This window comes from Anastrepha obliqua, chromosome 1, assembly GCF_027943255.1.
Source record: "Anastrepha obliqua isolate idAnaObli1 chromosome 1, idAnaObli1_1.0, whole genome shotgun sequence".
NCBI lineage: Eukaryota > Metazoa > Arthropoda > Insecta > Diptera > Tephritidae > Anastrepha > Anastrepha obliqua.
Window position 1 is genome coordinate 29,262,403 of NC_072892.1, and position 27,305 is coordinate 29,289,707.

The 27,305-nt window shown below is 38.1% G+C and overlaps 2 protein-coding genes across 4 annotated transcripts; both read right to left on the reverse strand.

Annotated features, from left to right (window-relative positions):
* Positions 1-26,642, reverse strand: LOC129253381 (C-1-tetrahydrofolate synthase, cytoplasmic). 3 transcript variants are annotated; one of them, XM_054891738.1, is made up of 10 exons: positions 26,461-26,616; positions 7,414-7,485; positions 7,140-7,350; positions 6,560-6,919; positions 5,758-5,869; positions 2,208-2,433; positions 1,980-2,153; positions 766-1,917; positions 386-671; positions 1-317 (listed from the first exon to the last, which is right to left on the reverse strand). In XM_054891738.1, exons 1-10 carry the CDS (start codon positions 26,529-26,531, stop codon positions 75-77), a joined length of 2,907 nt encoding a protein of 968 aa, XP_054747713.1. In that variant the 5' UTR covers positions 26,532-26,616; the 3' UTR covers positions 1-74. The 3 variants fall into 3 exon arrangements, with proteins under 3 accessions (XP_054747713.1, XP_054747711.1, XP_054747712.1); XM_054891736.1 differs by having other exon boundaries at positions 7,414-7,642; positions 26,461-26,573; XM_054891737.1 differs by lacking the exons at positions 1-317; positions 386-671; positions 766-1,917; ... (4 more) ...; positions 7,140-7,350; positions 7,414-7,485 and adding an exon at positions 18,916-19,177 and having other exon boundaries at positions 26,461-26,642.
* On the reverse strand, positions 17,417-18,847 carry LOC129253382 (probable methyltransferase-like protein 15 homolog). The gene has a single exon (XM_054891740.1). The coding sequence runs from the start codon at positions 18,845-18,847 to the stop codon at positions 17,771-17,773; it is 1,077 nt and encodes a 358-aa protein (XP_054747715.1). The 3' UTR covers positions 17,417-17,770.
* Positions 26,643-27,305: the final 663 nt, after the last annotated feature.

Below are 27,305 nucleotides of genomic sequence, written 5' to 3' on the forward strand. Positions count from 1 at the left end.
TGTATGTATGTATATATATGGTAAAAAATACCATAACGCCAAAAACTTTATAAAATATAATGGGCCATCATCAATTAGAACAATCCTTCGATTTCTCCAGTTTCCGTATTCAGATCAATATCGTAAATAGCAGGACGGGTGGACAGCCCAGGCATTTTGGTAATTTCGCCACACATAGCAACTACAAAACCAGCTCCGGCTGAAACGTACACATCTTGTACCGTCAAAGTGAATCCTTTGGGTGCACCTTTAATGGCAGCATCACCAGTTAATGAGCCTGAAGTTTTAGACATGCAAACAGGTAGTTTGCCGAATCCCTTAAGAAAAAAAATGTATTAACTAAAGATACAGAAGGAAATTGAAATACATAATTGCAGGTACTTACAGCATCATAAAGTTTTTTCAAAGACGCTACAGCTTTGGGCGTCAGCTCTACTTTTCCGGCTCCATACATGTTTCGTGCAATTACATTCATTTTATCCTCTAGGGATATATTTAAGTCGTAAAGTAACTTGAATCCTGTTGGAAGCTCGCAAGCCTTTATTACTGCATCTGCAAGCTCAGATGCACCTTCGCCTCCATCACTCCAGTGCGTACAAAGAACAGCTGCAAAAGCACCGGCCCTTATGGCGGCCTCCTTAATAAGGTTGTGTTCGGCATTCGTATCAGTTCTTGAAAAAAAAAAAAAAAATTTCACAATTATATTATTATATGTAAGGTACAAGAAGTTACATTTGTCCTCATTAGGATACTTGTGCAACTTACGTATGTTGGTTGATAGCCACGATAACGGGGAAACCGAATTTCTGACCGTTGGAAATATGTTGAAGAAGGTTAGGCAAACCTTTCTCCAACAACTCCAAATTCTCCTCGGTGTATTGCTTATTGAGCGGAGCACCTGGGGTAACTGCCGCACCGCCACCATGCATTTTAAGTGCACGAACTGTAGCCACCAACACCATGGCATTGGGCTTGAGACCAGACGAACGGCATTTGACATTACAGAATTTCTCCATACCAATGTCGGATCCAAAACCTGCCTCTGTACACACAAAACCGTGTCCACCCACCAATTTTAGACCAATTTTATCAGCAATAATGGAAGAACAGCCATGGGCAATATTTGCAAATGGACCAGTGTGCACTAGAACCGGCGTTCCTTCCAAGGTTTGCATTAGCGTGGGCTCCAAAGCGTCTTTTAGCAGCACAGTAAGTGCACCAGTAACTCCCAGATCATCAGCAGTTACAGACCCTCCCTTGCGGTCGAAAGCTACAACCATATTCGCCAAACGCCGCTTCATGTCCTCCATGTCACTAGCTAGGGCGAGCACAGCCATTATTTCGCTCGCCACTGAGATAGCAAATGACGTTTTACGTGTGAAATTTTTTTCCGTTGGCGATTGGCCAATTGTAACTTCACGTAAATAGCGATCGTTGATGTCAATGACGCGTTCCCACATTATCGTATCGGGATCAATATTCAGACGTGCAAAACGGCTTTGTTCTTCCGGCGTTAACGAATCGGGATCAGTTTTGGAAATGCCCAAGCGTTGCAAGCGGCGCAACTGAATTTTCGAAAATTTGCGCTGACCTTTTATACGCGGCACCAGGCGATCGTAAAGAGACTGGTCTTTTTGCGTATTTTCATGGAAAATACGGGTATCCAGTTGAGCGGCAAGCAAATTATTGGCTGCCGAAACAGCATGAATATCACCAGTTAAATGCAAATTGAATTCATCCATGGGTATGACTTGGGCGTACCCACCGCCCGCAGCACCGCCCTTAATACCAAATGTGGGCCCTTGTGATGGTTGTCTTAGGCATGCAATAGCATTTCGGTCTTTATGCGCACAAAGTGCCTGTACAAGCCCGATCAGAGTTGTACTCTTGCCTTCGCCCAAAGGGGTGGGTGTAATACTAAAAAAAAAAAATATGTATCAGTGAATTATAGGAAAACCAAGTAATTTTTTGTTATTTACCCAGCCACAACGACGTAGGAGCCATTGGACCGGCTCTTCAATCGATCGATGACACTTAGAGAGATTTTCGCTTTTTTATCGCCATAAAGCGACACTTCACTGCCTGTCAATCCAATCTCTGTAGCCAAATTGGAGATATGCTTTGGCTTTTGAGCGCGTGCAATCAGGATATCACTGAAAATATATGTGTGTGTAAATGTGCTATTACCGCCATGCCATTCAACTTACGAAGGTACGGGTCTGACTTTGTTCAATGTAAGCGGCGCCAAATCCCATGTTGTTTGTATTAACTTCTCAGCAGCCGCCAAAGCCGAACGAACAGTGTTTTTCATCATCATTGCTACGGTCATAGGCCCAACACCGCCCGGCACTGGAGTTATGTATGAAGCCACTTGCTTTGCCTCGTCGAAAAGAACATCGCCGACTAATCGGGTGCCGTTTTGTTTCGTAGCATCTTTGACATATAAATAATAATTACATGAATTGAAAAAGATAACAATTTAGGAAGACGATTTTAAAATTATTGACGCTGATAATTATTTAGTACTGTGCAGATACCATTGACACTACACAAGATGCTACAACTGAAATCATGCGAAGTTGTTTACGAAAACGCTGACCCGCGGGGTCGAACAACAGCGCCGATAACGTTTGACTACAATGAATCATGTGCCGTATTACTTAGACGTCAGTGCTGTGCTTATCTGATTGGGCTCTATGAGCTAGGCGCACATGTATGCCACTTTGCTTGGGGAGAATGCAATGAAAGTATACAGAATATTTCACAATATTTCAAGCATTTCAATGCAAGTAAAAAATTTGCTCGCTATGTAACAAAAAAAAAATAATACTCTGTAAATATTTGTTGTTTTAGTTTTATAATTATTAATTTCGTAAAAAATCAATTTTAACTTGTATATATTTTTTAGCAACTTAATGACTTCTTATGTTGAGAATTTACCATTGGAACCATTGAGGACCCGATTTGCCTGTCTTGCTTGGAGGAGGCGGATGACACTGAGCATTTTCTCTGTGAGTGTCCCACATTTGCCAGAGCAAGGTTACGAATTTTGGGTTCCGTTGTAATGAGAATGTGAAATATTCATTCTCTTAAACTGGAGGATACTTTCACATTTGTCAAAGAATCTGTAAAATTCTTCGGGGCTAACTACCTCTATTCCTCTATTCTACGATATCTTTTGCCTTCTGTGACTTCTCTACTTTCCTCCTTTACTATCTACCCTTTCACTTTCCATAGCTTGAAATACAATGGACTTTTTAGCCCGAGTGTTTTAGGAGTTACTAAATCTCTCGGTGCTTCTTGGCTCGACCTTTCAAATTTCAAAAAAATGTTGAGAATTTAAATGTATTGGGTTGGCAACTAAGTAATTGCGGATTTTTTTACAAAATCAAAGACAATTTTTTCATTGAAATAAATAACTTCATTCTGTAATGTATTGCCCATTTTGATAAATGACCTTTTGCCATCTTTTTGGCAGCATCATAGTCCCACGTTCATAAAACTTCTGGTTTTTATTAGCAAAAAACTGAATCGGGTACGATTTGACATCACCATCATTATTGAAATTTCTAGCATTCAAGGAGTTTTGTAAAGATCGAAAGAAAAAGTAATGAGATGGTGCAAGGTCAGGAGTATATGGTGGATGTGCCAAACCATCCCAACCAAGCTCCAATAAGTTTTGCCGAGTGGCCAAAGAAGTGTGTGGTCTTGCACTGCCATGATGTAATACAGGGTGGGCCATATAGCGTTTGTTTTTTGAACCACCTATTTTTTGAGAATGGTAATACAAATGTCATGTCAAATGTGTTCATAATTTACTTAAAGGTTTGACATTTACGAAATGGGACGCTATACGCTTGAACAAAATTGGGAAATATTGAAAACCTATTTCCAAAGTGGTGAATCTTCTTCTTCTTCCGCGGTTACAGTAAATGGTGAGTGTTACCGTGACAAGCTCAACGAGTTTTTATTTCCAAAAATTGAAGAGGATGACATGGACGACATTTAGTTTCAACAGCACGGTGCAACTTGTCACACTGCCAAAGTTACACTCGAACTTTTGGCTACCGTTTTTGAATTCCGATATCAATTGGCCAATTGGCAATTGGAGCTGTGATTTAAGCCCATTCGAACCATCCAGAGACGATTGATACTTTAAAACACGAATTCGAAGTTGCCATTCATGAAATCGGAGCCCAAACAATCGAAAATGTGCTTAAAAATTGGGTTGATCGAATGGCCTACTGTAAAGCCAGTCGTGGCAGTTATTTGAACGATATTATTTTTCATTCATAAATGACAATGTTTAATCTTCAAAATAAAAAAAAAGTTTGAAAAAATACAGATTAGTTTTTTTTTATAGCCGATTCAAAAAGCAAATTTTACATGGCCCACCCCGTACAATACCTTTTCGATTTGTCAATTCGGGCCGCTTTTCTTAAGCTGCATTGTTTAATTTCGTTAGTTGTTCAATGTAGACATCAGAATTGATCGTTCGGTTGGGTGGTAAGAGTTCAAGGTACACAATTCCTTTGTAATCCCACCAAACTGCTAACAAAGCCTTCTTTTGATGAATATCAGCTTTTGCTGCTGTTTGAGTTGGTTCATCTGGCCTGCTCCACGATCTTTTCCGCTTGATATTGTTGTAAACAACCAATTTTTAATTTTCAGTTATTAATCGTTTTAAAAATGGATCATTTTCATTACGTTTCTTTAGCAAATCGCAGCCGTTAATGCGTTGCGTTAAATGCGTTTCTCTCAGTCTGTGAGCAACTCATGTATCGAGTTTTTGAACATAGCCAAGTTGTTTTAAGTGATTTTCAATACATGTATGTGATACATGAAGCTTCTCTGCAATCTCACGTGTTGTGCTATGACGATCCGAATCGATTATTGCTTTGATTAGGGCGTTATCAACTTCAACTTTGGGTGCAAAATCACCAGAACGAAAATTGGCGAACCAATTTTGACACTGTCGTTCTTTTAAGGCTTCGTCACCATAAACACCACATATGTAACTTTGTATGAGCTTGCGATGCGGTTTTCCCTTTGCGGAAATAAAAAAGCAAAATATGACGAAAATGTTCCTTTTGATTTTCCATTTTTCAACGAACGCCAAACGAAAACTACGCAACCGAGCAAAAAACTTTTTTTACTGGTTGACAGCTGAATTGCCGACTATCAAATAACAAAATGTGTTTTACGTTTGTACTACGTCTGCAAACCTAAAAATTCAACTGAAGTCAACTATGAGGGAAATCCGCAATTACTTAGTTGCCAACCCAATATTACGCTTTTTAATCGTAAATATTCTAAAATACTTGTATTCAGTTTTAAATCAATCCCTTAAATGTCTGTTCTGATGATTTTTGTTATTCACATTATTAAATCTAAATTGGCTTTTTCAAATTATGATACTTTCAAAGCAACCGTAATTTAACACTTTTACAAACAAGTTGGCACAAAATTAATCACCCTATCGGATCGGGCCTTGTATATCCTAAACAATCAGTTTTATATTCCAGTATCTATCTATCAGCCGCCGTAACCGCATGCTTTGGTGACTGACTATCATTCGGAAGTGCACAGGCTCGAAGCCTCGGCCACAGAACAGTAAATAGAAACGTTTTCTGCTAATAGCGGTCACTCTTCGGCAGGCAATGGCAAATCTCCGAGGGTATTTCTGTCACGAAAAAGCTCCTAACAAAAAACGTTCTGCTGTTCGGTAGGTCCGTCCCTTTAACAGATAATTCTCACCTGGTTTTACATTAATCCCACAGTCAATAACAACAGCTCCTGGTTTGATCCAGCTTCCCTTCACCAATTCCGCTACACCGATGGCAACAACGAGAATATCAGCAGAACGACACTAGAAATAGGTAATTATTTATAATTTGGCTTATTTGCACATTGATTGACATGGAGTCCACATAAATTTTTCCTTTCGATAATTGTAAGTACGAGAGTCGTTTGAAAGGTCCGTGAAAAACTAAAAAATACTTAATGTTTTGAATTCCCCACAGGCTTCTACACTTCGTTCAACGCTGTTCTATGTAGTTTGTTGATCCTTTCCGAATAATAGGATTTGTTCAAGTCTGAAAAATAGCCATTCGTTTCTGCAATCACCTCCTCATTTGAATAAAAAATTTGACCTGCCAGCCATTTCTTCAAATTGGGGAACAAATGGTAGTCCAAGTGAGATTCGAGGGAGGCAATTCTGCAGAATAGGGGGGATGTGAAATGAGTTGGAACTCTATTTCCATCCGTTTTGCGACCAAAACTGCTGAGGCGTGAGCTGATGCCTTGTCGTGCATTTTTTGAAAATCACTCGACTTCCTCGATTCAAACGAATACAAAGAAATAAAGTGATCTTTCTCAAACTTGGTGTGTGTTCTTCCAAGAGATGCTACCAACTAAACATAACCGCGCTACGCGCCAGTAGCGCCATCTCTCTGACTTTGCACGGACTTTGCAAACGAGCCTCGTACTTACAGATATTTATTTAAACCTTACAACGCGTGCGAGTACATTAAAGACATTCGAGTACGAGTATACTTACGATTTGCTCCAAATTTTTGGTTTTTGAGTGGCACACAGTCACTGTGGCATTCTCCCACTTCAACAGCTGTGAGACTGGTGTGCCCACAATTTTGCTTCTACCCAAGACAACGGCTTGTGCGCCAGATATTTGGACGCTAGTGCTCTTGATTAACTCAATGCAGCCCCAGGGCGTACAAGGCAAATAACCACTCAGATCGCCGATGCAGACACGTCCTTCATTGACGGTATGCAGCCCATCGACATCTTTGTTCGGACAGACCGCATCGGTGACCTTATGCGAATCAATTTTCGTGTCGGCATCAAGCGGCATTTGCACTATAATGCCGTGCACATTGGGATCATTATTGAGTTGGGTAATCTAGAATATCAGATGAGATAATTAATGTGGTTTAAAAAATGAAAAAAAAAAATTTAGTTTATATTGAAATTTAGCCAGGTAAGTAGAAAAAGATTTTCAACATTTTAGTGTGCAATAATTAACAACAACACTTTTCTATCGACTCAGCAGTGTAAGCATCTCGACTTTTATTATTAAATGGCCTTTTTAAAACTAACATTTGGTATTTTGCACTACTCACCTTCTCAAGTATCTCGATTTCAGTCACGGTGCGTGGAAGTCTGATATGTTCTACGGAAATGCCAATTTCTGTAGCAGCCTTGATTTTCATGCGAATGTAGACATTGGAATCTTCCCGCTCACCCACTTGCAAAATTCGCAAACCGGGCGTAAAAGTGGAAAGTTTAGCTTTAACATCAGCAACTTGTCGCTTCAGAGTATTTCGTATTTCACTTTAGTTTGTTGAAAGTAGAAAAATTAATTTAAGCAACACATTCGAATGGGTTAACACTTACTTGGCCACTTCAGTACCGGAAATCAATTTGGCTTTTCCCGACATTTTCAAGGAGCTAAAGCATAAAAATGTACTTTTAACAATTTGCACAGCCTTTAAAAGTCCAATTTTCGAAACTCAGTCTCAACCGCACTAATCAGAAGTCAACAGCGATATGCAGTAGTACAACTTGTGTTCAACGAATTTGTAGCTAGGCCAGATCGAAAACTCGAAACAATAATCTGTTTGCGCTGGAAATCAAAATATGATCTTCGGGTCACGAAAGAAAACTAAACTGTATTTTTTTATTCATCAACTGATTGCCAGAGTTATCTCTTAAACGTTTCGCTGAGCGTCAAATGGGTGCGATGAAAATAGAATAGCACAATCATACATTTTAATGCAAATAATTGTTTTGCTGTACATACACAACTGCAGACGTATGCAAGTAAGTAACCAAACCATACTTCTGATACCTGATCTGAAAACTTACAATGGCGATGAAACCTTAAAAATCACTTTTGGGAAAACTAGTTCTCTAAATGTATGTATTTTGGTAAGCAAAATCACAGCTAAAGGTTGAATTTAATGGAGGATTAGCTGGATAATATTTGAGCTTCGCTAATACTTCGCTAGACATACATATTTATGTATGTATGCAGTTAAAAGATGTGTATTTGGAAATTAGAATCAACTTATCAACTTTAAAGTAACTTTTTTCAGAATTAAAATAGTTTAAAGGCGATTTGTTAAAAGTTATCATAAGCAAAATGTCTATGAGTAGATAAACACAAGATAATTTTTATATTCAAAACTACAGCTGCTTTCAAATTCCCGCTGTCCGGTTGGCTCTGATATGCAAATGTGCGAAGGTGGTTTGTTTAACGCCAATCTCATTTTGCCAAAACCTATGTACCTATGTACATGTACAGTTAGTAACAGAAGTAAGTATACACCGGACACGTTTTCAATTTTCCCCCAATCGATTCCTTCAAACAACCTAAGTTATAACAAAATTGTGTTTTATTTACATGAATGAAATACAAAAATCATATTTAATCCAAATAATGACACAATTTTAAAAAGCAACCAAATTATAGCTTTTTATATAATATTAAACTTTATAAAAATTCATGTCACAAAAGTAAGTATACAGTTCATCATATTATTAATTTGTGAAATCAAAAACATAATTAAAATCAAATCCTAGTATTTGGTAGTATAATCATTAGACTTTACAATCGCTTTAAGGGGGTCTTCTGGTCTCCAGCGAAAAAAAAATCGATTTTTTTTTTTTGCATAATTTTGTTGTATGTGTATGCGAGAATACGCCACAGAAAGGATTTTTTGAAAATCGCATTTTTTCACATTTTTCTGGGCACCGAAGTGTACCCTCCTCCGGCCGTTTTCATCATAAACTTTATCTTTAAACGCGTTTCCCCGAAAATCGTGTTTTTTAAGCATTTTGGTCACACTTTTCATAGTAGTTATACTCCGATTTCAATGGTTTTGATCTTAAAAGGTTCGGAAAACTTACCGCTAAGTTTCCCCGTGTACGATTTTTGAAATTTTTTTTCATTCCATTTTTATAACCTTTTAAAGTTCAAAAAATGAGCAAAAAAAAATTTTTTTTGCAAATTGTTGCATAACTTTTGAAAAAAATTAAAAAAAAAAAATCTGTCACGGGAAAACTTAACCAGGGCAATTCTGAAGACAACGCATATCTAATTTTTGCTTTCTGATTACCCAGGTGGAAAAACCGTGACCAAAATGGAGACCTGTTTCGTTTGGAGGTGGACGTCTTCAGCGCCATTTCAAGGTCGCGGGTGTTAATTTTTTTCAAAGTCAAAACCATTTTTTAAAAGCCAAGACATGTACCTTTAAAATAAAAAAAAATTTTTTTTTAAATATTCACAGGATTTGTCACAATTAATCCCCAAAAAAACCCTTCATTTCAGGGCCTCGAGACCAGAAGACCCCCTTAAGTCGTGATGGCATTGATTTCACCAAGTTTTCAGTTACTGCTGGTGGTATTTTATTCCATTCCTCTTGAAGGACGTTTTTCAGTTGTTCCTTATTTCTAATCGGATGTTTACGTATTTGTCGCTTTAAATGTTCCCATAAATGTTCTATGGGGTTGGTATCCGGGGACTGTGGCGGTCTTTGCAGCTGTTTTCGCACATTTTATAACAGCCACTCTCGTACAATGTTCGATGTGTGATTGGGGTCATTATCTTGCTGCTTTCTTTTAAATTATTTTTCGAAATATTTAAATACCCATATCGGTCCATAATATTTTCGATAAATACCAAGTTCCCAAACCTGTTCGCAGCCATACATCCCCAAACCATCACAGAGCCCCCTCCATGCTTCACAGTGCCGATCATATTGTTTGGATCCAATTCCACGTTAATTTTTCTCCAAACTTTTTCACGGCCATCGGATCCACAGATATTGAACTTACACTCATCAGAAAATATGACTTGGTTCCAAAACGTTTGGTCATATTTTTCATGATCTTTTGCGAATGAAATCCGTTTACTCCGATTGACAGTACTCACGAAGGGCTTTTTCCTAACATTGCGCCCATGATAACTTCTTCTTCTTCTTAATTGGCGCTATAACCGCTTACGCGATTTTGGCCGAGTTTAACAAAGCGCGCCAGTCGTTTCTTTCTCGTGCTAACCGGCGCCAGTTGGACACACCAAGTGAAGCCAAGTCCTTCTCCACCTGATCTTTCCAACGCAGTGGAGGCCGCCCTCTTCCTCTGCTACCACCAGCTGGTACCGCATCGAATACTTTCAAAGCCGGAGCGGTTGTATCCATTCGGACGACATGACCCAGCCAACGTAGCCGCTGGATCTTTATTCGCTGCGCTATGTCTATGTCGTCGTAAAGCTCATACAGCTCATCGTTCCATCGTCTGCGATATTCGCCGTTGCCAACGTGCAAAGGTCCAAAAATCTTACGCAGAATCTTTCTCTCGAACACTCCAAGCGTCGCTTCATCGGATGTTGTCATCGTCCACGCTTCTGCGCCATACGTTAGGACGGGCATGATGAGAGTCTTGTAGAGTGTTAGTTTTGTTCGTCGAGAGAGGACTTTACTACTCAATTGCCTACTTAGTCCAAAGTAGCACTTGTTGGCAAGAGAGATTCTACGTTGGATTTCAAGGCTGACATTGTTATCGGTGTTAATGCTGGTTCCTAAATAGACGAAGTCTTTTACAACCTCGAAATTATAACTGTCTACAGTGACGTGGGTGCCGATACGCGAGTGCGCCGACTGTTTGTTTGAAGACAGGAGGTACTTCGTTTTGTCCTCGTTCACCACCAGACCCATTCGCTTTGCCTCTTTATCCAGTTTGGAGAAGGCAGAACTAACAGCGCGGTTGTTAAGGCCGATAACTAGCACTATGCAAAACCCAGCGAATAGTTTGGGTGCTAAATTGTTTTCCAGGCTCATTTTTAACTTCAGATTTCAATTTGGGAGCACTTACTTTGGGGTTTGTCCTGTTTGTCCTGATTTTCCGTACGACTAAGCATTTTTCTCTGGAGCTTAAGAGCGGCGGACGCCCACAATGCTCATTATTAGTGGTGCTTCCCGCACTTTTATATTTATTCACAATATTTGAACTGTAAAATATTGAACTGCTTAAAATATTTTGATTACATATTAAGGAAAGCGTTAGTGTCAAACAATTCCATAAATCAGGCTCCTGTATACTTATTTATGTTACTAACTGTACATACATACATATGTAAGAAATGGACTGGCACTGATAAATAGATGCCACTAGTTTTATTGCATTTCCCTCTCTTTCAGTTAGTACTAACCTTAAAACAACAGCTGTTAAAATTTCATGATATTCTATGTATTCATTAGTTCGTGAGTTATTGTGACGCTATTTTTGTTATTTTCAAAACAATGATTAACAAGAATTTCGAGTTTTAATTTCACACTGCTTCTAGATGGGAAAAAATACCGTCAAGCGGAAAAATATAATCAATCGAAGCAATGGCCTGAAAACAACAATAAAACGATGATTTGCTGACTTCGAGCGTGGTCGTAGAGACACCAATGAGGCACAACGCAGTGGACGTCCGAATGAGGCGGGAATACCAGATAACATTAAAAATATCCACAAAATCGTTTTGCATGATCGAAAAGTGAAGTTGCGTGAGTTAGCTGACATCGTAAAGATATCAAAATAACTTGTTCTTGAAGGCTCTATACTAGGCCCGGCTCTGTGGAATATCATGTATGATGGAGTGCTACGCGTTGAACAGCACGAACTAGCCAGCATTGTTGGGTACGCAGATGACCTAGCTGTGGTAGTCGTAGGGAAAACGCTAAAAGAGGTCTCACGAAGGGTAGAGGACACCATCAATAAAATTAAGCAATGATTACAATCGTCTGGGCTAAGACTAGCAGACCATAAGACCGAACTGGTTCTCATAAGTTCTCGACGTAAAGTTGAAAACCTTCAAATAAAGGTTGGTGGTCATAATATAACATCAACAGATACCATAAAATATTTAGGGGTGATGATCGGTAGACGACTCAGTTTTAAAAAGCATCTGAAATACGCAAGCTCGAAAGCTGCAAAATCCTGCGCGGCTTTATTGCGACTAATGCCCAATGTGGGTGGACAAAGACAACAAATGAGTTAGAGTTAAAGACAACAACACTGTTAGCAAGCGTCTGCAACTCGATCCTGTTTTACGCTGTGGAAGTGTGGGGCGAGGTAGTGAGATAACCCAGCTACTTGAGACAGGCTAAACGGGTGTACAGACCATGCAATGTCAGAATCATTAGAGGCTATAGGACCATATCTGACGAAGCAGCAGGGGTAATAGCAGGCAGAATCCCGTCGATATAAAGGTAAAATGCATGAAAGAAAAATACCAGCATGCAAAAAACGTGTGGGTATCTGTTGACAAAGCCTCACTGATTGACGCCCTACAGAGGTTCGATGATACCGCTCTGCAAAACTGGCAGACCAAATGGAACGATAGTGGGAAGGGAAGAACCCCTTTCACTAAGATCCCCGACATACAGAAATTGATACATAGAACACGTGGAAACGTTACCTTCAAGCTGGCACAGTTTTTAACTGGGCGTGGCAGTATTTGTGCAAATATCATACAAGCACACAGACTCCCCATTTTGCCTTTACTGCCAAGAAAAATATGAAACGCCTGAGCATGCCCTGTTAGAATGCTCTAGATTTGATGGGGAAAGAAGCATGTGGCGCTCAAATATCGGCAAGTGCATGACAGCTGCTAGCCTAGTACAATATATGCTGGAATCAGAAGAAACGTGGTTGTAACTTAGCCTCAACAATTATGCGAAGACTGAGACATGATGACAATGAACGCAGAAATGAGTGAATAAACACATCCTGCCCCCTCGAAGGAATATCTTAACTGGTAATATATATGTATTCAATAGGTGCGCTTCAACTTTTTTCCGATAGGGAGGGCGAACGACGCAATATTTTTTATTTTTCGCTTGTCATTTGTAAACTTCATTATTATACATTTCATCATGGAACGCTACACACTTGCGCAACGATTGCAAATCGTGCAAATTTTTTATGAAAATAATCGTTCTGTTGCTGCTATTTTAAGAGCATTACGGCCATTTTACGGTCCATTTAACAAGCCGTCCCGTTTTGGGGTTATGTGAAGTCATTGGTCTACAGTAACAAGCCGGCGACGATTTGTGAGCTCAGAGCCAATATTAAACGCGAAATTGCTGGAATTTCGGCCGATTTATGCAAAAGAGTGGTCGAAAATTGGGTTCAACGATTGGACTTCGTAAAACGTGCACGCGGTGGTCATGCAAAAGAAATCGAATTTCATACTTACATGTATATGTTCAAACTCGATAATAAAGAAAAAATTAGTTAAAAAAGTCAAACCGTTTGTGTTTTATTCAAAAAAGTTCAAAAGTTGAAGCGCTCTTACTGAAAAACCCTATACTTGGCGCGTACCCCCTTTTTGGGTGTTTGGCCGAGCTCCTCCTCCTGTTTGTGGTGTGCGTCTTGATGTTGTTCCACAAATGGAGGGACCTACAGTTTCAAGCCGATTCTGAACGGCAGATATTTTTTATGAGGAGCTTTTTTCATGACAGAAATACACTCGGAGGTTTGCCATTGCCTGCTGAGGGACGACCCCTATTAGAAAAATGTTTTTCTTAATTTTGGTGTTTCACCGAGATTCGAACCAACGTTCTCTCTGTGAATTCCGAATGGTAATCACGCACCAACCCATTCGGCTACGGCGGCCGCCTTACTGGTAATACCGAGGGGGAAAAAGCAGAAAAGGGCGAAGGGGTGGTTTAGTCCGCAGGCACTACGAAACTCAGTTCAAAAGAGCCGGAGAATATCGCATGTGAATCGGTCATATGTATGAGTCGGCTCGTACGTATCTTTAGAAGATTCCACCTCCAAGGTACGCATAACAAAAAAAAAATTGTGCTCGACTGAAGAGGTTATCGCTGAAACTGAGGCCTATTTTGAGGCAAAAGATAAATCGTTCTAGGAAAGTGGTATCAAAATGTTAGAGTGGTCCTGGAATTATTGCGTTGTTCTTGGTGGAAGTTACGTTGATGAATAAAGCAGATTTTGAACAAAAAAAACGAGTTTTCCTTGTTAAGTCCGGGTCTTTTCAGCCCATGTGTTATGTATGTATGTTAATATATATAAGATATATCACCCAGCAAACACAGTTTCGAACTTTTCAGTTTGAATTTCTCAGTTTGGTATCAAAGATGTTCCTCCAACGATTATCAAATTGGAAATGAGGTTTCTATCCTGCACCTGAATTTCGTTTTAGATACATTTCAGAACCATTGAAACATTACATTTTATCTTTAATTTGTTAAACTATTGAAAAAACACCCCAAAATAATTGATTTAAATTAGCAGTAAAGTTATTTACATTTTTCATTTTATAAGAAACTAAATTAACATCAACATCGTTCCACATAACAAATTTCGTATTATATTTAACGAATAATTAATAATTTACCTTTCAAGAAGATTTGAAAATTAACAATTTTCTCAGCTGGAGAAGAAATTACCTTTTGAAAAAGCTGTAATTCCCCGATCAAATACTTGACTACCATTTGGTAGTGCCCGGGCTGGAAACACCAAAATGATAGAAAATATATTTTCTAATGACGCATTTTTTTAAATTTTTTTCTTTTGCGTTTCTTTACACTTTTCTCATAAGCGTCACCTCCTATATGCGGACAAATTTTTCAGTCCCTTAGTTGTTCGCTTACGAAAGTGTACATTGTACCTACTTGAAATTTTTCGGGAATTCTGAGTAAAAAATTTTAAATTGTGATGAAAATTTGTTGACTCTTACAAATTTTATACAAAGATTGAAATTGTTTGAAAATATGATTTTTGTTGCAGCACTAACACCGATAACAATGTCAGCCTTGAAATCCAACGTAAAATCTCTCTTACCAACAAGTGCTACTTTGGACTAAGTCGGCAATTGAGGAGTAAAGTCCTCTTTCGACGAACGAAACTAACACTCTCCAAGGCTCTCATTATGCCCGTCCTAACGTATTGGCGGCCGCCGTAGCCGAATGGGTTGGTGCGTGATCACCATTCGGAATTCACTGAGAGGTCGTTGGTTCGAGTCTCGGTGAAAGCAAAATTAATAAAAACATTTTTCTAATAGCGGTCGCCCCTCGGCAGGCAATGGCAAACCTCCGAGTGTATTTCTGCCATGATAATATCTTCCTCATAAAAATATCTTCCGTTCGGAGTCGGCTTGAAACTGTAGGTCCCTCCATTTGTGGAACAACATCAAGGCGCAGACCACAAATAGGAGGAGGAGCTCGGCCAAACACCTAACAGAAGTGTACGCGCCAATTATTTATTTTTATTTAACGTATGGCGCAGAAGCGTGGACGATGACAACATCCGATGAAGCGACGCTTGGACTGTTTGAGACAAAGATTCTGCGCAAGATTTTTGAACCTTTGGACGTTGGCGACGGCGAATATCGCAGGCGATGGAACGATGAGCTGTATGAGCTTTACGAGGACATAGACATAGCGCAGCGATTAAAGATCCAGTGGCTACGTTGGCTGGGTCATGTCGTCCGAATAGATAAATACAAACGCTCCGGCTTTGAAAGTATTTGATGGGGTACCAGCTGGTGGTAGCAGAGGAAGAGGAAGGCCTCCTCTGCGTTGGAAAGATCAGGTGGAGAAGGACTTGGCTTCACTTGGTGTGTCCAGTTGGCGCCGGTTAGCACGAGAAAGAAACGACTGGCGCGCTTTGTTAAACTCGGCCAAAATCGCGTAAGCGGTTATCGCGCCAATCAACAAGAAGATAAGTTTTTAATGTAATAATTAATAAACCATAAACAAATAATAAAAAAGTGGATAGTAAAAGTTTTTTTTTTTTTGTTTCCTTTGTACAACGCCTCAAAACCCCGGCGAAATTCATGCATCTATGTACACTAGAATACCCCCTTAAGTACATTGATTTCGAATGACTGCCGACGGGTTTAACCACTTTACTAGAAAATGCTGCATAGGTTTCGTATGTATACATGTGCGTGCGTTATCTCAGACCCGTTATCTGCCCACACTAAGGGAAGGCAAGTTCTTTTTCACCTGTTTCCTCTTCCTCTACTCACACCAGCTGGTACTGCATCGAATACTTGCAAAGCTTTAGAATGCATTTGATGCGATATTTGCTAATATTTAGTAGCATAGATAAAAAAAAATCCGAATGGTAGTATTTTTCTGGTTATCAGTCAACTTGTATAGGGTGTTTTTTTAACTCCATGAGAACTATCGATATCGATAACAATGGCCTGACAGCTGAGAATGGCAAACTGTGTTGACATTTCTGTTTAGTAATGTTTGGCAAGTCATCATGAATTGTTTAACGCTAGAACAATGCTTCCAAATTGAGGAAATTTACTTTGAAAAAAAAAACATCTATTCGCGTAGTTTATAGAGTACTGGCGGCATCATCGGTCCTTATTTCTTTCGAAATGAGAAAGAAGCTGCCGTTATGGTGAATGGCGAGCGCTATCGACTGAATTTTTGCTTCCTAAAATGAATCAACTAAACATCGACAATTGGTTCCAACAAGACGGCGCAACTAGCTTAGCATTGCCGCGGCGGACATAGTCGAAAAATAAATGGCATGAAATTATCTACCAGATTATAAAAAAATTCATTCCACCAATATTTCTGTTTTGTATCATCATTTTAAATTCTCAAGCTCTTAAAAACACCCTACATTTAAACAACTTGTAAGTTTCATTTGAAAAATGGTTTTATGAAATTAAACTAGGTATTATATATAATATACATATGTATATATATAATTGGCGCGTACACCTTTTTTGGGTGTCTGGCCGAGCTCCTCATCCTAATTGTGGTGTGCGTCTTGATGTTGTTCCAGGGGAGGGGCCTACAGTTTCAAGCCGACTCCGAACGGCAAATATTTTTGTTATTTTATGAGGAGCTTTTTCATGACAGAAATACACTCGGAGGTTTACCATTGCCAGTCGAGAGGCGACCGCTATTAGAAAAAACTTTTTCTTCGTTTTGGTGTTTCACCGAGATTCGAACCTACGTTCTCTCTGGATTCCGAATGGTAGTCCCGCACCAACCCATTGAGCTACGGCGGCCGCAAAGAGGTATGGCTCAAATTTAAACTTACTTAATGAAGTGCCTTACGAAATGGAGATAAAAAAACATCCACGGTATTAAAAAGCAAGGCCACCGGGGTTTTTCATGTAGCTAAAAAAAAAAAAAAAAAAAACTAATATGAAAAAAACGAACACCCCTTATATTTTGCATATTTTGGTAAATTCCAAACATACATAAGAAAATTATTATTATTTGTAGGTGATATATGCGATATGACCCTAACTTAATCAGCACAGTGGCTATTGGGCCTTCGGTGCTTAATGACTTCATTACAAAATGACTATTTCTTACTGTACATTTTCATAAGAAAACTTAAACCAAAATAAATAGTTAAAAACAAGCCTTTATTATTCTCAAATAAATAACAACAATGGGGGGTTTGTTTTTAGCAAAATGTTATCGATATAACTCAGTGGGATCTATTATCCGCAGAACTTATCCTCATTTCCAAATATTTAAAATAAATATTTTCCAAGAATTTTGTTAGATCTATTGAGTAAACATCTACGGGTTGTGTGAATTTGCCGTTTATATAAATGTTCGCAAAAGCAGCACAGTTTTGTTTTTAGATTTTTAGTTTTTAATTATCATAATTCACATTTTAAAAATTCTAAAATATATTATTTTTACAAAAAACTTACAACTAAAACTTCATACCCAGGACTGATGAGCATTTTTCATTTTACTTTGATTGCAGCTCGAAGTTTAGCAGAACGGCTACGGCTATTTCTGGCGATTTCCGCCTCACTGGGCGTAATGACGTGTTTGTGCAGCTGTTTCCAACTCGATCCCACAAACGTATCAATCAATTCTTTGTCATGCGTTACGTCGTGCCCGCAATATTTCAGCGGTACGGGATTAGCAATTCCCTCAATTACATTGCCGTTTATGTGACGCTTGACAATGGTGTCTTCTAGTGAGTGGAACGTTATGGCCACTAGTCGGCCTTCGTGCCGCAAGTATTCATTCGCTAATATCATGCCATAATTGATCTCGTTCAACTCGTTGTTAACAAATATGCGCAGCGCCTGGAATGTCTTCGTGGCCACATGTGTAGGTCGCTGAATTTTGTCCAATCGGTATGTGTCTTGCAGACATGAGGCTACCAAATCCGACAGCTGCTTGGTAGTTTCAATTCTATAAAATGCCGAACGTGCCTCCACGATTGCACGCGCGATTTTCTTCGCCCCTTTCTCTTCGCCGTACACGCGAAGAATCTTCACTAAGTCGGCTTCTTCGGCACGAGCGATAACATCTGCAGCTGTTATTTGTTCACTATTGCGTCCATAGTCCATGCGCATGTCCAACGGGCCGTTTTTAGAAATGGAAAAGCCCCGTTCCGCTTCGTCAAACTGCATTGATGAGCAACCGAAATCAAATAGAATCCCGTCTATCGAATATTTTTTCACATCGTGTTCTTTTAAAAGCCTCGGCAATTCAGAAAATTTGCCCAGCAACGGTATCAGTCTATTTGGATATTCTTCACTTATACTACGAGCTAATTCATAGGCAATGGGATCGCGGTCAAGTGCAAACACCTTTATGTCGTCATGCTTTTCTAATAACTGTCTGGTATGTCCACCGGCACCGAATGTCATGTCGATGAAAATTTTTTTAGGCGCCGGATTGAGATAAGTAACGGCTTGCTCACAAAGTACGGGGACATGTTGCACTAATTGGCCATCAGAGCTATTCGCCAGCGTGCCATAGTTTGAGCGTAAACACACTGCGATCTGATTAATCCGACGAAGCATTTTTTATATGGCGTTTATTTGTCAAATATAATTTTTATTAAAATATATAAATATATATTTCTTAGTTTTCAATCACTTTCCCCCTTTTTGGTTACGTTTTCATCATTGAGGTACTGTAAAAATTCGGAAGACAGCACTTGGCTACACTGCTCCGCAGTCAATCCCGTTGCTGTAGAGGTGTGCCTCCGTGGGTATTTCTTGCCGTAAACGTTGCCAGTTAATCTTTCTAGAGAATCAATTTGTGCACTCAACTTCTCGTTGGCCTGAGTGGTCAGGCTGGCTGGATTAGTGAAATCTTTTACTTGTTTGCGTATCTGCTCGCCTAAGTCCCTATTAGAATTTAGTAAATATTAGAAATGACACCATCAACAAAGAAATAATGCAAATATTAATGAAATGCATGATAGATTAAAGAACCTAGTTCCGTTTTCGGTTTTCGGTCGCCTGACATTTAGGCAGATTATAAAGCTTTTGGGTTTAATAACTTCCGGAAAAATCGATCGACATTGCGCTATAAAAAATCATTATTTGAATTGAAAAGAAGGAAGAAAAAAATAGGCTGCTTATTTCTTAGAATTTATTTATAAGAATTTAATCCATACATTTAAACAATTTGGGCTTAATATTAAAAAGTTGAGTTCCCGTTTATCAATCCTAAGGGCGACAATGAAAATATGGTACACATTGTACTTAGAACCAAAAGTGAAACAAGCAAATACTGAGAAATAAAGATTTGAGTGATCTTGGGAATCTTTACTTCAACCTTCACGTGCTCCATTGCTTGTCTGTTTGTATACTGCACTGCCTAGTTCACAGGTGTCAAATATGTTTGACGTACGACGCCATTTGCAAAAATTATAAATCTTCTGTTAGAGTGATTAATTTTGTACCACACTGTACAAGAGCAGATCGAGGCAAATAAACCTTCTGCTTTTATTATTTTAAATTATATTGAAAATATCTGTTCCCTACTGAGAACAAGAAGTTAACGGGTTTCTAAGTCATATTGAGTCCGAACAAATGGAAAATAAAAATATTTGACAAAAACGTTATAGCAATGGCAACCATTGACCAAGCCCAAAATATGTTTTTAATCAAAAACAAGAAACTAAAAAAAAAAAATTATAAAAAAAATATAAAAAAATGGAACTTTGTACATACATTAATTCTTGTCTCATGGAGAAGTGTATTAAGCTACAATTAGCGGTGCAGTACCTTAGCCATAACCGTAATCATAGCAAACAGCTGTTCTGATCAAACATGTGGGCATCACTGTAAAGCTCCAAGTAGAGGTGCCATACCATAACGCCATAGCCTTAACCATAGTATTAATCATAACGATATTCATGTCGTCAATTATTGGTGCCATGGCCATAAGCAGCTGATATTCACATAGACTATACCATTTTTGTGCATTTCGAAGGGTAGAATGCAGTAAATCTCAATGCAACACAATGCAACTGGTTATGGTTACGGCGAAAAACCAAAAGTCAATTGGTATCTATGGTTATGACACCTCTATTTTGGGCTTACACGATTATAGGTGCCGCACCAAAACGCCATAACCACAACCGTAGCCGTATGTATCTATTGAATTTTGATTTTTCCCTGCAATCGTAGCAGCTGTGAAATACTGCACCGTTGTTTTGATGTTTGCGATACAAATTTGAATATTAGAAATGAACGACGAAAAATTAATTGGCTTAGTGGAAAATGATCCGTGTTTTTATAACAAAATGGAAATGTTGCCATTAATTTTACTTCAATATCAGCTGTTTATGGTTACGGCATGATTAATCGGCAAATGCTGTAATGTTGTGGCTATAGCGTTATGGTTACGGCACCACTAATTGCAGCCTTCATTGAAACTACCTCCTTTTTGTAGAAATAAAGAATATTAGTAAGTAGACACATGGAATTTTTCCCTGGTTCGCTGTACGTATTGGGTCCGAATTTAAAACTTTTAGGGATTACTAAGGATATTCTCAATTATTATTCAAAAACATAAAAATAAATAAAAAAAAACATATAGGGGAGATCGGGGGGTCGTGAGACACGGGGGGTCATGAGACACGCTCACAGCCCTGAACTGAAGAGCGCGGCATCTGTCTGGTATCTGCGTAACTTCTTGCTAGCTTTCAATCATAATATTTACATGACAAATATTTTGTTCATGCAGGTTATTTGTGTGTCCTCATACCGCGACTCCACTTGTGTGATTGAAAGTTTTGCTGATAATCGTTTTTGTTGTTTCTTACACTTTGTTGAACAAGCTAATTATAAAAGTGCATGCATCAAAACCTTCCTTGGTGAGTAGCCTTTTGACCCACAACAAGAGTTTTGCGTAAATATTAAATGCATCCATAAAACAGTGGCCACATTGAAAATAAAGCAATTGGGGGGTCGTGAGACAGCGTATTCGGGGGGTCATGAGACATGCTATTTCCGTAATCTAGGAACATTTAATAGTATTCTACAGCCGTATCTCGCATTTCTGTGTTACTTTTGTATTATCTGCAAAGGTGTAATGCCCAAAAAATTAAACCGAAACAATTCGATTCACTGTAATACTTGCGATAGACCTGTTCACTTGAAATGTGCAAATTTAACAGCCGGCTATTACACCTGCATCCATTGTGAATCTGATTAATCTAATATTTTCTTTTTCGGATATTCATTGACTTGATTGATTAGGTATATTATTCATATTGTTCATATCAATTATATTGTAGAAGCCAATATATGCCTTTTTAACGATTGAAATAAAAAATTTTTATAAAATCAGGCCGTTTTCTTTCTGATGAAATTTGTGTCTCACAACCCCCCGAACATGCGAAAATCCGAAAAAAATGATTTTTGAGCAGGCAGGCAAAACTTAGAGATTTTTCTATAATTTTAAGAAATTAATCTTTTGTCAAAGTGTTGTTATACTTAATCACAATTAAAAAATTTTAATGTGCAGAAAAATGGATAGGTTATATTATGTTTATGGTCAAAAAACAAAACCCGTCTCATAACCCCCCGATCTCCCCTAATAAAATAATAAAAAAATTAATAAATAAATAATAAAAAAACTAAAAATAATAATAAGCCACGTCATCCAAAAAGCTCTGCCGTTCGAATGATGCTACCTAGAAAAGCGGGCGGCAGAGGACAGATTGATGTTGGAGCACTGCATGACAAACTTATCTTAAACATAAGAGCATACTTCCAACATAAGTGCTCCCAATCCGATCTGCACAAGGCTGCAAGTGCTGCGTATGATAATTACACCCCACTTCGGTTGAATCAATCCTACGAAATGAGGAACACAACCACAATAGATGAAAAAATCCAAAGATGGTCTGAAATAGCTGTCCACGGCGTATATCGAAAAGACTTGCTGAGCCCACATGTCGACCAAAAATTGTCGCACTTATGGCTTACCAACAGGTCGATATTTGCCGAAACGGAGGGTACCATTTTCGCCATACAAGATGGTGTGATTCCAACTAGAAATTACATTAAATACGTAATGCGAGATCCAAATGCCATTGCAGACAGATGTCGAAGATGCAATAGTCGCAGTGATACATTAGACCACGTGCTAGCGGGATGGACCACACTGGCAAACTCTATGTACCAGAAGCGACATAATGACATCGCGAAAATAATCCATCTAAAACTGACGCAGATATACAACTTCAATCAAGCAAAATACCGTACTTCAGATACACCCCAGAACCTGTTCAAGAAGACTCCAACTACCTTCTATATTATGACAGAACAATTTTAACAAATGCCACAAGCGACCACAATAGGCCAGATATTTTCCTTATTGATAAATCTAAAGCGACTGGTTATATAGTTGATATTGCTGTTCCTCTAAACAGAAACATGGAAAAAACATATGCAGAAAAAATATCCAAATATTCTGACTTAGGCATTGATGTCAAACGCCAGTGGAAGCTAAGGAAGGTGCACATACTACCAATTATCATCTCAGTCCACGGTCTAGTACATACATACAAATTTAGCAGACAACGTGAAAACTCTTCAACTAATATACCAGAATATTTAATTTTCGACATGCAGAAAGCAGCTTTACTCAATTCTTGTCATATAGTCCGAAACTTTTTACAGTAAACGTTTTTCTTGTTTGTAAAGTTGTTAACTATTTTATATAATATTTATAGACATTAATTTAATTGAAATCTTTGTACCTGTTATAATTTATTGGCTTACAGCAAAGCTGTCGCCAAATAATGTAAATCACTCCTTTCTTGGGATGCAATAAAAAAAAAAAATAATAATAATAACAAACAAAATAAAAAAATTATTGTTTCCAAAATTATTTTACAAAAATTTAAATTTGTTTCAAACAAATTTTTTTTAATTGAGTGTGAGCCCATAATCTGCCCTTACCAAATGGCACCAAATACAGATACGAATGGCGATAACCCTCTGTGTTATAATTATTCACAAATTAAGCCTATCTTTATCCGCTACGTACCAGGAGTTCATATTTCCGACCCTGGCAAAATGGACACAATCACCAGGAATGTAACAAACCGAAAAAATATTGAAGGTCGTTCCAGAAAATAAATTTCCACCGTAGATTAAGAAACGATATTGTTTGAATCCCTTAACTCTGTTAGTACTTCATACCATTCTAATTGAAAGGGAATTGCAGGTTTTTACTACTATCTCTTTCTTTTCGATACCGGCAGTCCGGTTAGTTTCGGCAGGGTGTCATGCATGCCTGTTAATGCAAGAGAGATTCTCCAGAAAGAAAGTACAGAGGCCTTGGTTGAAAGAGATTAAACATTTTATACGAAACAGCATTCGTTATACAATTTTATAAGCAATTTAATGAAAGCTTGGACACGAGAGTCTCTGCAACATTTTAACAGTTATTTTGCTAAATATACTAAAAAAATACTTGCTTCAATTTTATCCAATCATTCTTCTTCAACCTGCCGGGCGTTTGACGCTAATCCGTCCAAATTTCCCAACAGAAGCAGCTATTTTAGCACACGAGCATCACTACCTTCGCTAGGTCGATCCCGGGGATCGTCGAATGAAAGATTTCAAATTTGGAGATTCGGTAACTAAGTGGACTAAGTGGCTAGAGCACTTGCAACTTCACTTCGTCTGTCAGTAATCTCCACCGAAAGGTCACTGTATAAACCGACGAAGCACGCTGAGAGAGTGACAATCACTTTCGGTGATTGTGTTTCGTCGCGCCCGAACGGATAAGCGAACCTTTTCAGCCGATAGCATTAGTCGGTTAATTGAGATTAATCGTTAAGCCGCAAAATACAAATTTTGTTTAGAAATTAGTTCAACCTATTTAGAAACCATTACCATTAATTGGAACTGATATTAATGTTAACAATTTTGAACATAGTCGTGATAGAGGTGACCCACTAAGCGTCAATAAATACATCAAGTGATTTATTGAAAATAAATAGAAGCGAGTATACAATTGTAGAACGTAGATCAATTCCTTAAAAGATAAGAAGATGTATGAATATGACTACTGTGCAGAGTTTCACTAAGTGCTTGAAACTCACTCGAATAACGCAAGTATTCTGTCAACTGCATTTTTTTAATCTGCTTCTGATTCTGTTTTTTCTTACGACACAGAATTTTGTTACATATCCTTTTGATCAGCGGAATAATGTTCATGCAAATCTCATTTATCTTATTTTTAAAGAAATTAAAATATTCGACTATTTCGACACAAAGAAAAACTAGGACTCTGTGAGAGATATTTTAGAATTCACGGCATCAAAACTAAAAGTTTTGTAACAAAAACTAATGGATTGGATATCCGCACAAATTGCTTTAAAATCATAAAATTCCAGCTGCAAAAGAAATGGAACATGGTGAAGACCCCTACAGGGGATCGAGGCATTCTCGCAAGTGAAAATTGAATATTATCGCTAATAAAAATAAGGTCTAAACTTTTATCAAGTTTGTTTGGGCAATAGTTTATTGGCCTAAGATTAAGAATGAATCAATTATAAAACATTCCGAACTGAATTGATACTTTTTGGAATCAAGGCAAAACTATCAATGCATATTAGTTGTTGTTGTTGTAGCATAATAGCACATACCCGTAGATATACGGGAAATGCTAGTGATGTGACAGTCCTTGACCGGATATAAATCCGGATCGTTCCGGTTACGTAGAACCGACTGTCGTGGGAACGGATGCATATTAGTCCACGTAAAAGGTATCACCTAAATTAAAATCGCCAAGAATGAGCTAACGTTCGATTGCATACATTTTAAACGAACAATACGGTCAACGCGCGCTTTGTAAAATATATCCTCGCTGGTACGAAGGATATAAGGTGCACAAATGAAAAGTTCAGATATCCCCTATACGGGTATACTAAGTTGGTTCAGAGGGAGTTTCCAGCGGCAGAACTGATGTACGATATTTCCGCTGAACACCGGTGTGAAAATCAGCACCCCTGAAAAGTACATCGCGGTCTTGCCGTTGTTGGAGAAATCCAGTCAAACCCAGCAGTTAAACAGGACTCCACAATTAAAAAAAACGGCATACTCCAACTAAGTATCTGTAGATACATAAATGTGATTTTCATGGGGATCCTGTGCTCTACTGAAAGTAGTAAAAAATCAAACCGATTAAGGCATTTATTATCCCAGATTTCTATATGAATAAGGTATTATAAATTTTATTTTATTTGTTTACTTTTTTTATTTTACTTTATATACCAATTCCAACTATGCGACCGCTGATTACTTTTTTAAATTGTTGCCACCTATTGCCAAATTTGCTATCAACTAGCCCTTTTGTAGAAACAAAGCAAACAAAACACAAAGCAATCAATTATAGATAATTAATAGGACGCAGTAGGACGCGAATATCATCATCGAATATTACTGTGCCATATTGTGGATAATGCCCCCATAGTTAACTCGAGTAATTAATGGCCTAAGCACAATTACACAAACTCATTTAATACATCACAAATCACAATACATAATAATCGTCAACCCATACGAAGCGGGACACTCCTTGTGTTTGCTTTTTGCTGGCCCCGAAGGTCTACAGTCAACCGATTCATCGGCCTGGGCACAATTTAGAAACGCTGCTACAACCCAGAGTGCTGAATCCATTGGTTTCCAAATTCGTTCAACACTTGTTGCACGTATTTCATTTAGAAAAAAAACTTACTCAGAAACAGGTGCACCAAGGATGTAATCCTCAGGAATTATTTGATATGCGTATTTGGAACTCATTATATGCTTAAATTTTAACACTGAAATAGAGTTTATACGCTTTTAGAATTCACTCTGCTCACGAATCAACAACTGACTATAGACTTTACTTGTTTGCAACGTGTTGGTTGGCAGTCTTTTAAAGTCAGAAACTGTAAGAGGAACAGTCGTGTAAGCAATTATAGACATGGTAAGCGCGTACTTCAAATTTGTGTGATATCAGTAAGCTATACTTAAACTACACTCTTCGAGCACTCGAATAATACAAGTATCTTGTATAATCAGAACAAAAAAAAACGTTAGATAACGCGTTGCTACAATGCGAGATTGTTATGAAAAGGCGATAGATGAAGTTAGTAAACATATTAATTGCATACCTCCCAACTTTTGCTTTGTCCACCGGCCACTTCTCCAGTACTTTTAGAAACCTTTGATATTGAGCTGACATATCGTGCCCTTTAAGTGAATTTAACAAGAAAATTCCATAATACGCTACAGATATTATAAATAACTAGTACCTTGTAGCCTTTTTGGCTAAACACAATGCGGTTTCATAAGACCAGCTGCTTTGTAAACAGCTGAAGAACAGTTTGAGAGGCTTTGCTGGAAATGATCAAAAAATGTATGTATATCGATATTTTTATTTATAAATATATCGATATTTTATATAATGCTTACATGTACCACGGTTTACAAAATACTAAAGGTGATATCTTTCAAAAACCGCAACTTTATTTTTCGCAATGTTGACAACCGGTTAACGTCATTGTTGATATTAAATAAACATAACGAAGAGAATTAATTACATTTTTGTGAATATTCAATGCAAGGCTTGGTGACATTGTGATTTAAAGATGAATGACTTTTAAATGAAACCAACTAATAATAATGTCTGCGAGTTAAATTGTGAAAGCATGAATTATAAAAATACCAAATAACGAATTTCTTTATGCCACTGATGCGGTGACAAGTTTTCATTCCTTTCGCTTACTCTCACAGTGGAGGTTGTGTCATGGTACAATCGCTAAAGCACAAATCACTAGCCAATAGACCGATAGTCTATGATCTGGATCCCTATTAAAATTTTGTACGAAAATGCAACAACAACGAAGTGATTGTCATAGAAAACAGTTCCAATTTGTGATTCGTTCCGTTCCTTTTGTTTTTCGTCATTAGTTTGGCAACACAGTCTTTAGAATTGGTAGCACTGGCAAGTGAATTT

What these genes read in the sequence shown, in the direction of transcription:
- LOC129253382 (XM_054891740.1), bottom strand. Translation starts at nt 18,847, where the DNA reads ATGCTTCGTCGGATTAATCAGATCGCAGTGTGTTTACGCTCAAACTAT.
- LOC129253381 (XM_054891738.1), bottom strand. Translation starts at nt 26,531, where the DNA reads ATGTCAGCTCAATATCAAAGGTTTCTAAAAGTACTGGAGAAGTGGCCG. An exon ending in TCCGGTACTGAAGTGGCCAA is followed by an intron (nt 7,351 to 7,413) that starts GTAAGTGTTAAC and finishes AACAAACTAAAG; the next exon opens with TGAAATACGAAATACTCTGA. An exon ending in TGGGATTAATGTAAAACCAG is followed by an intron (nt 2,434 to 5,757) that starts GTGAGAATTATC and finishes TATATGTCAAAG; the next exon opens with ATGCTACGAAACAAAACGGC.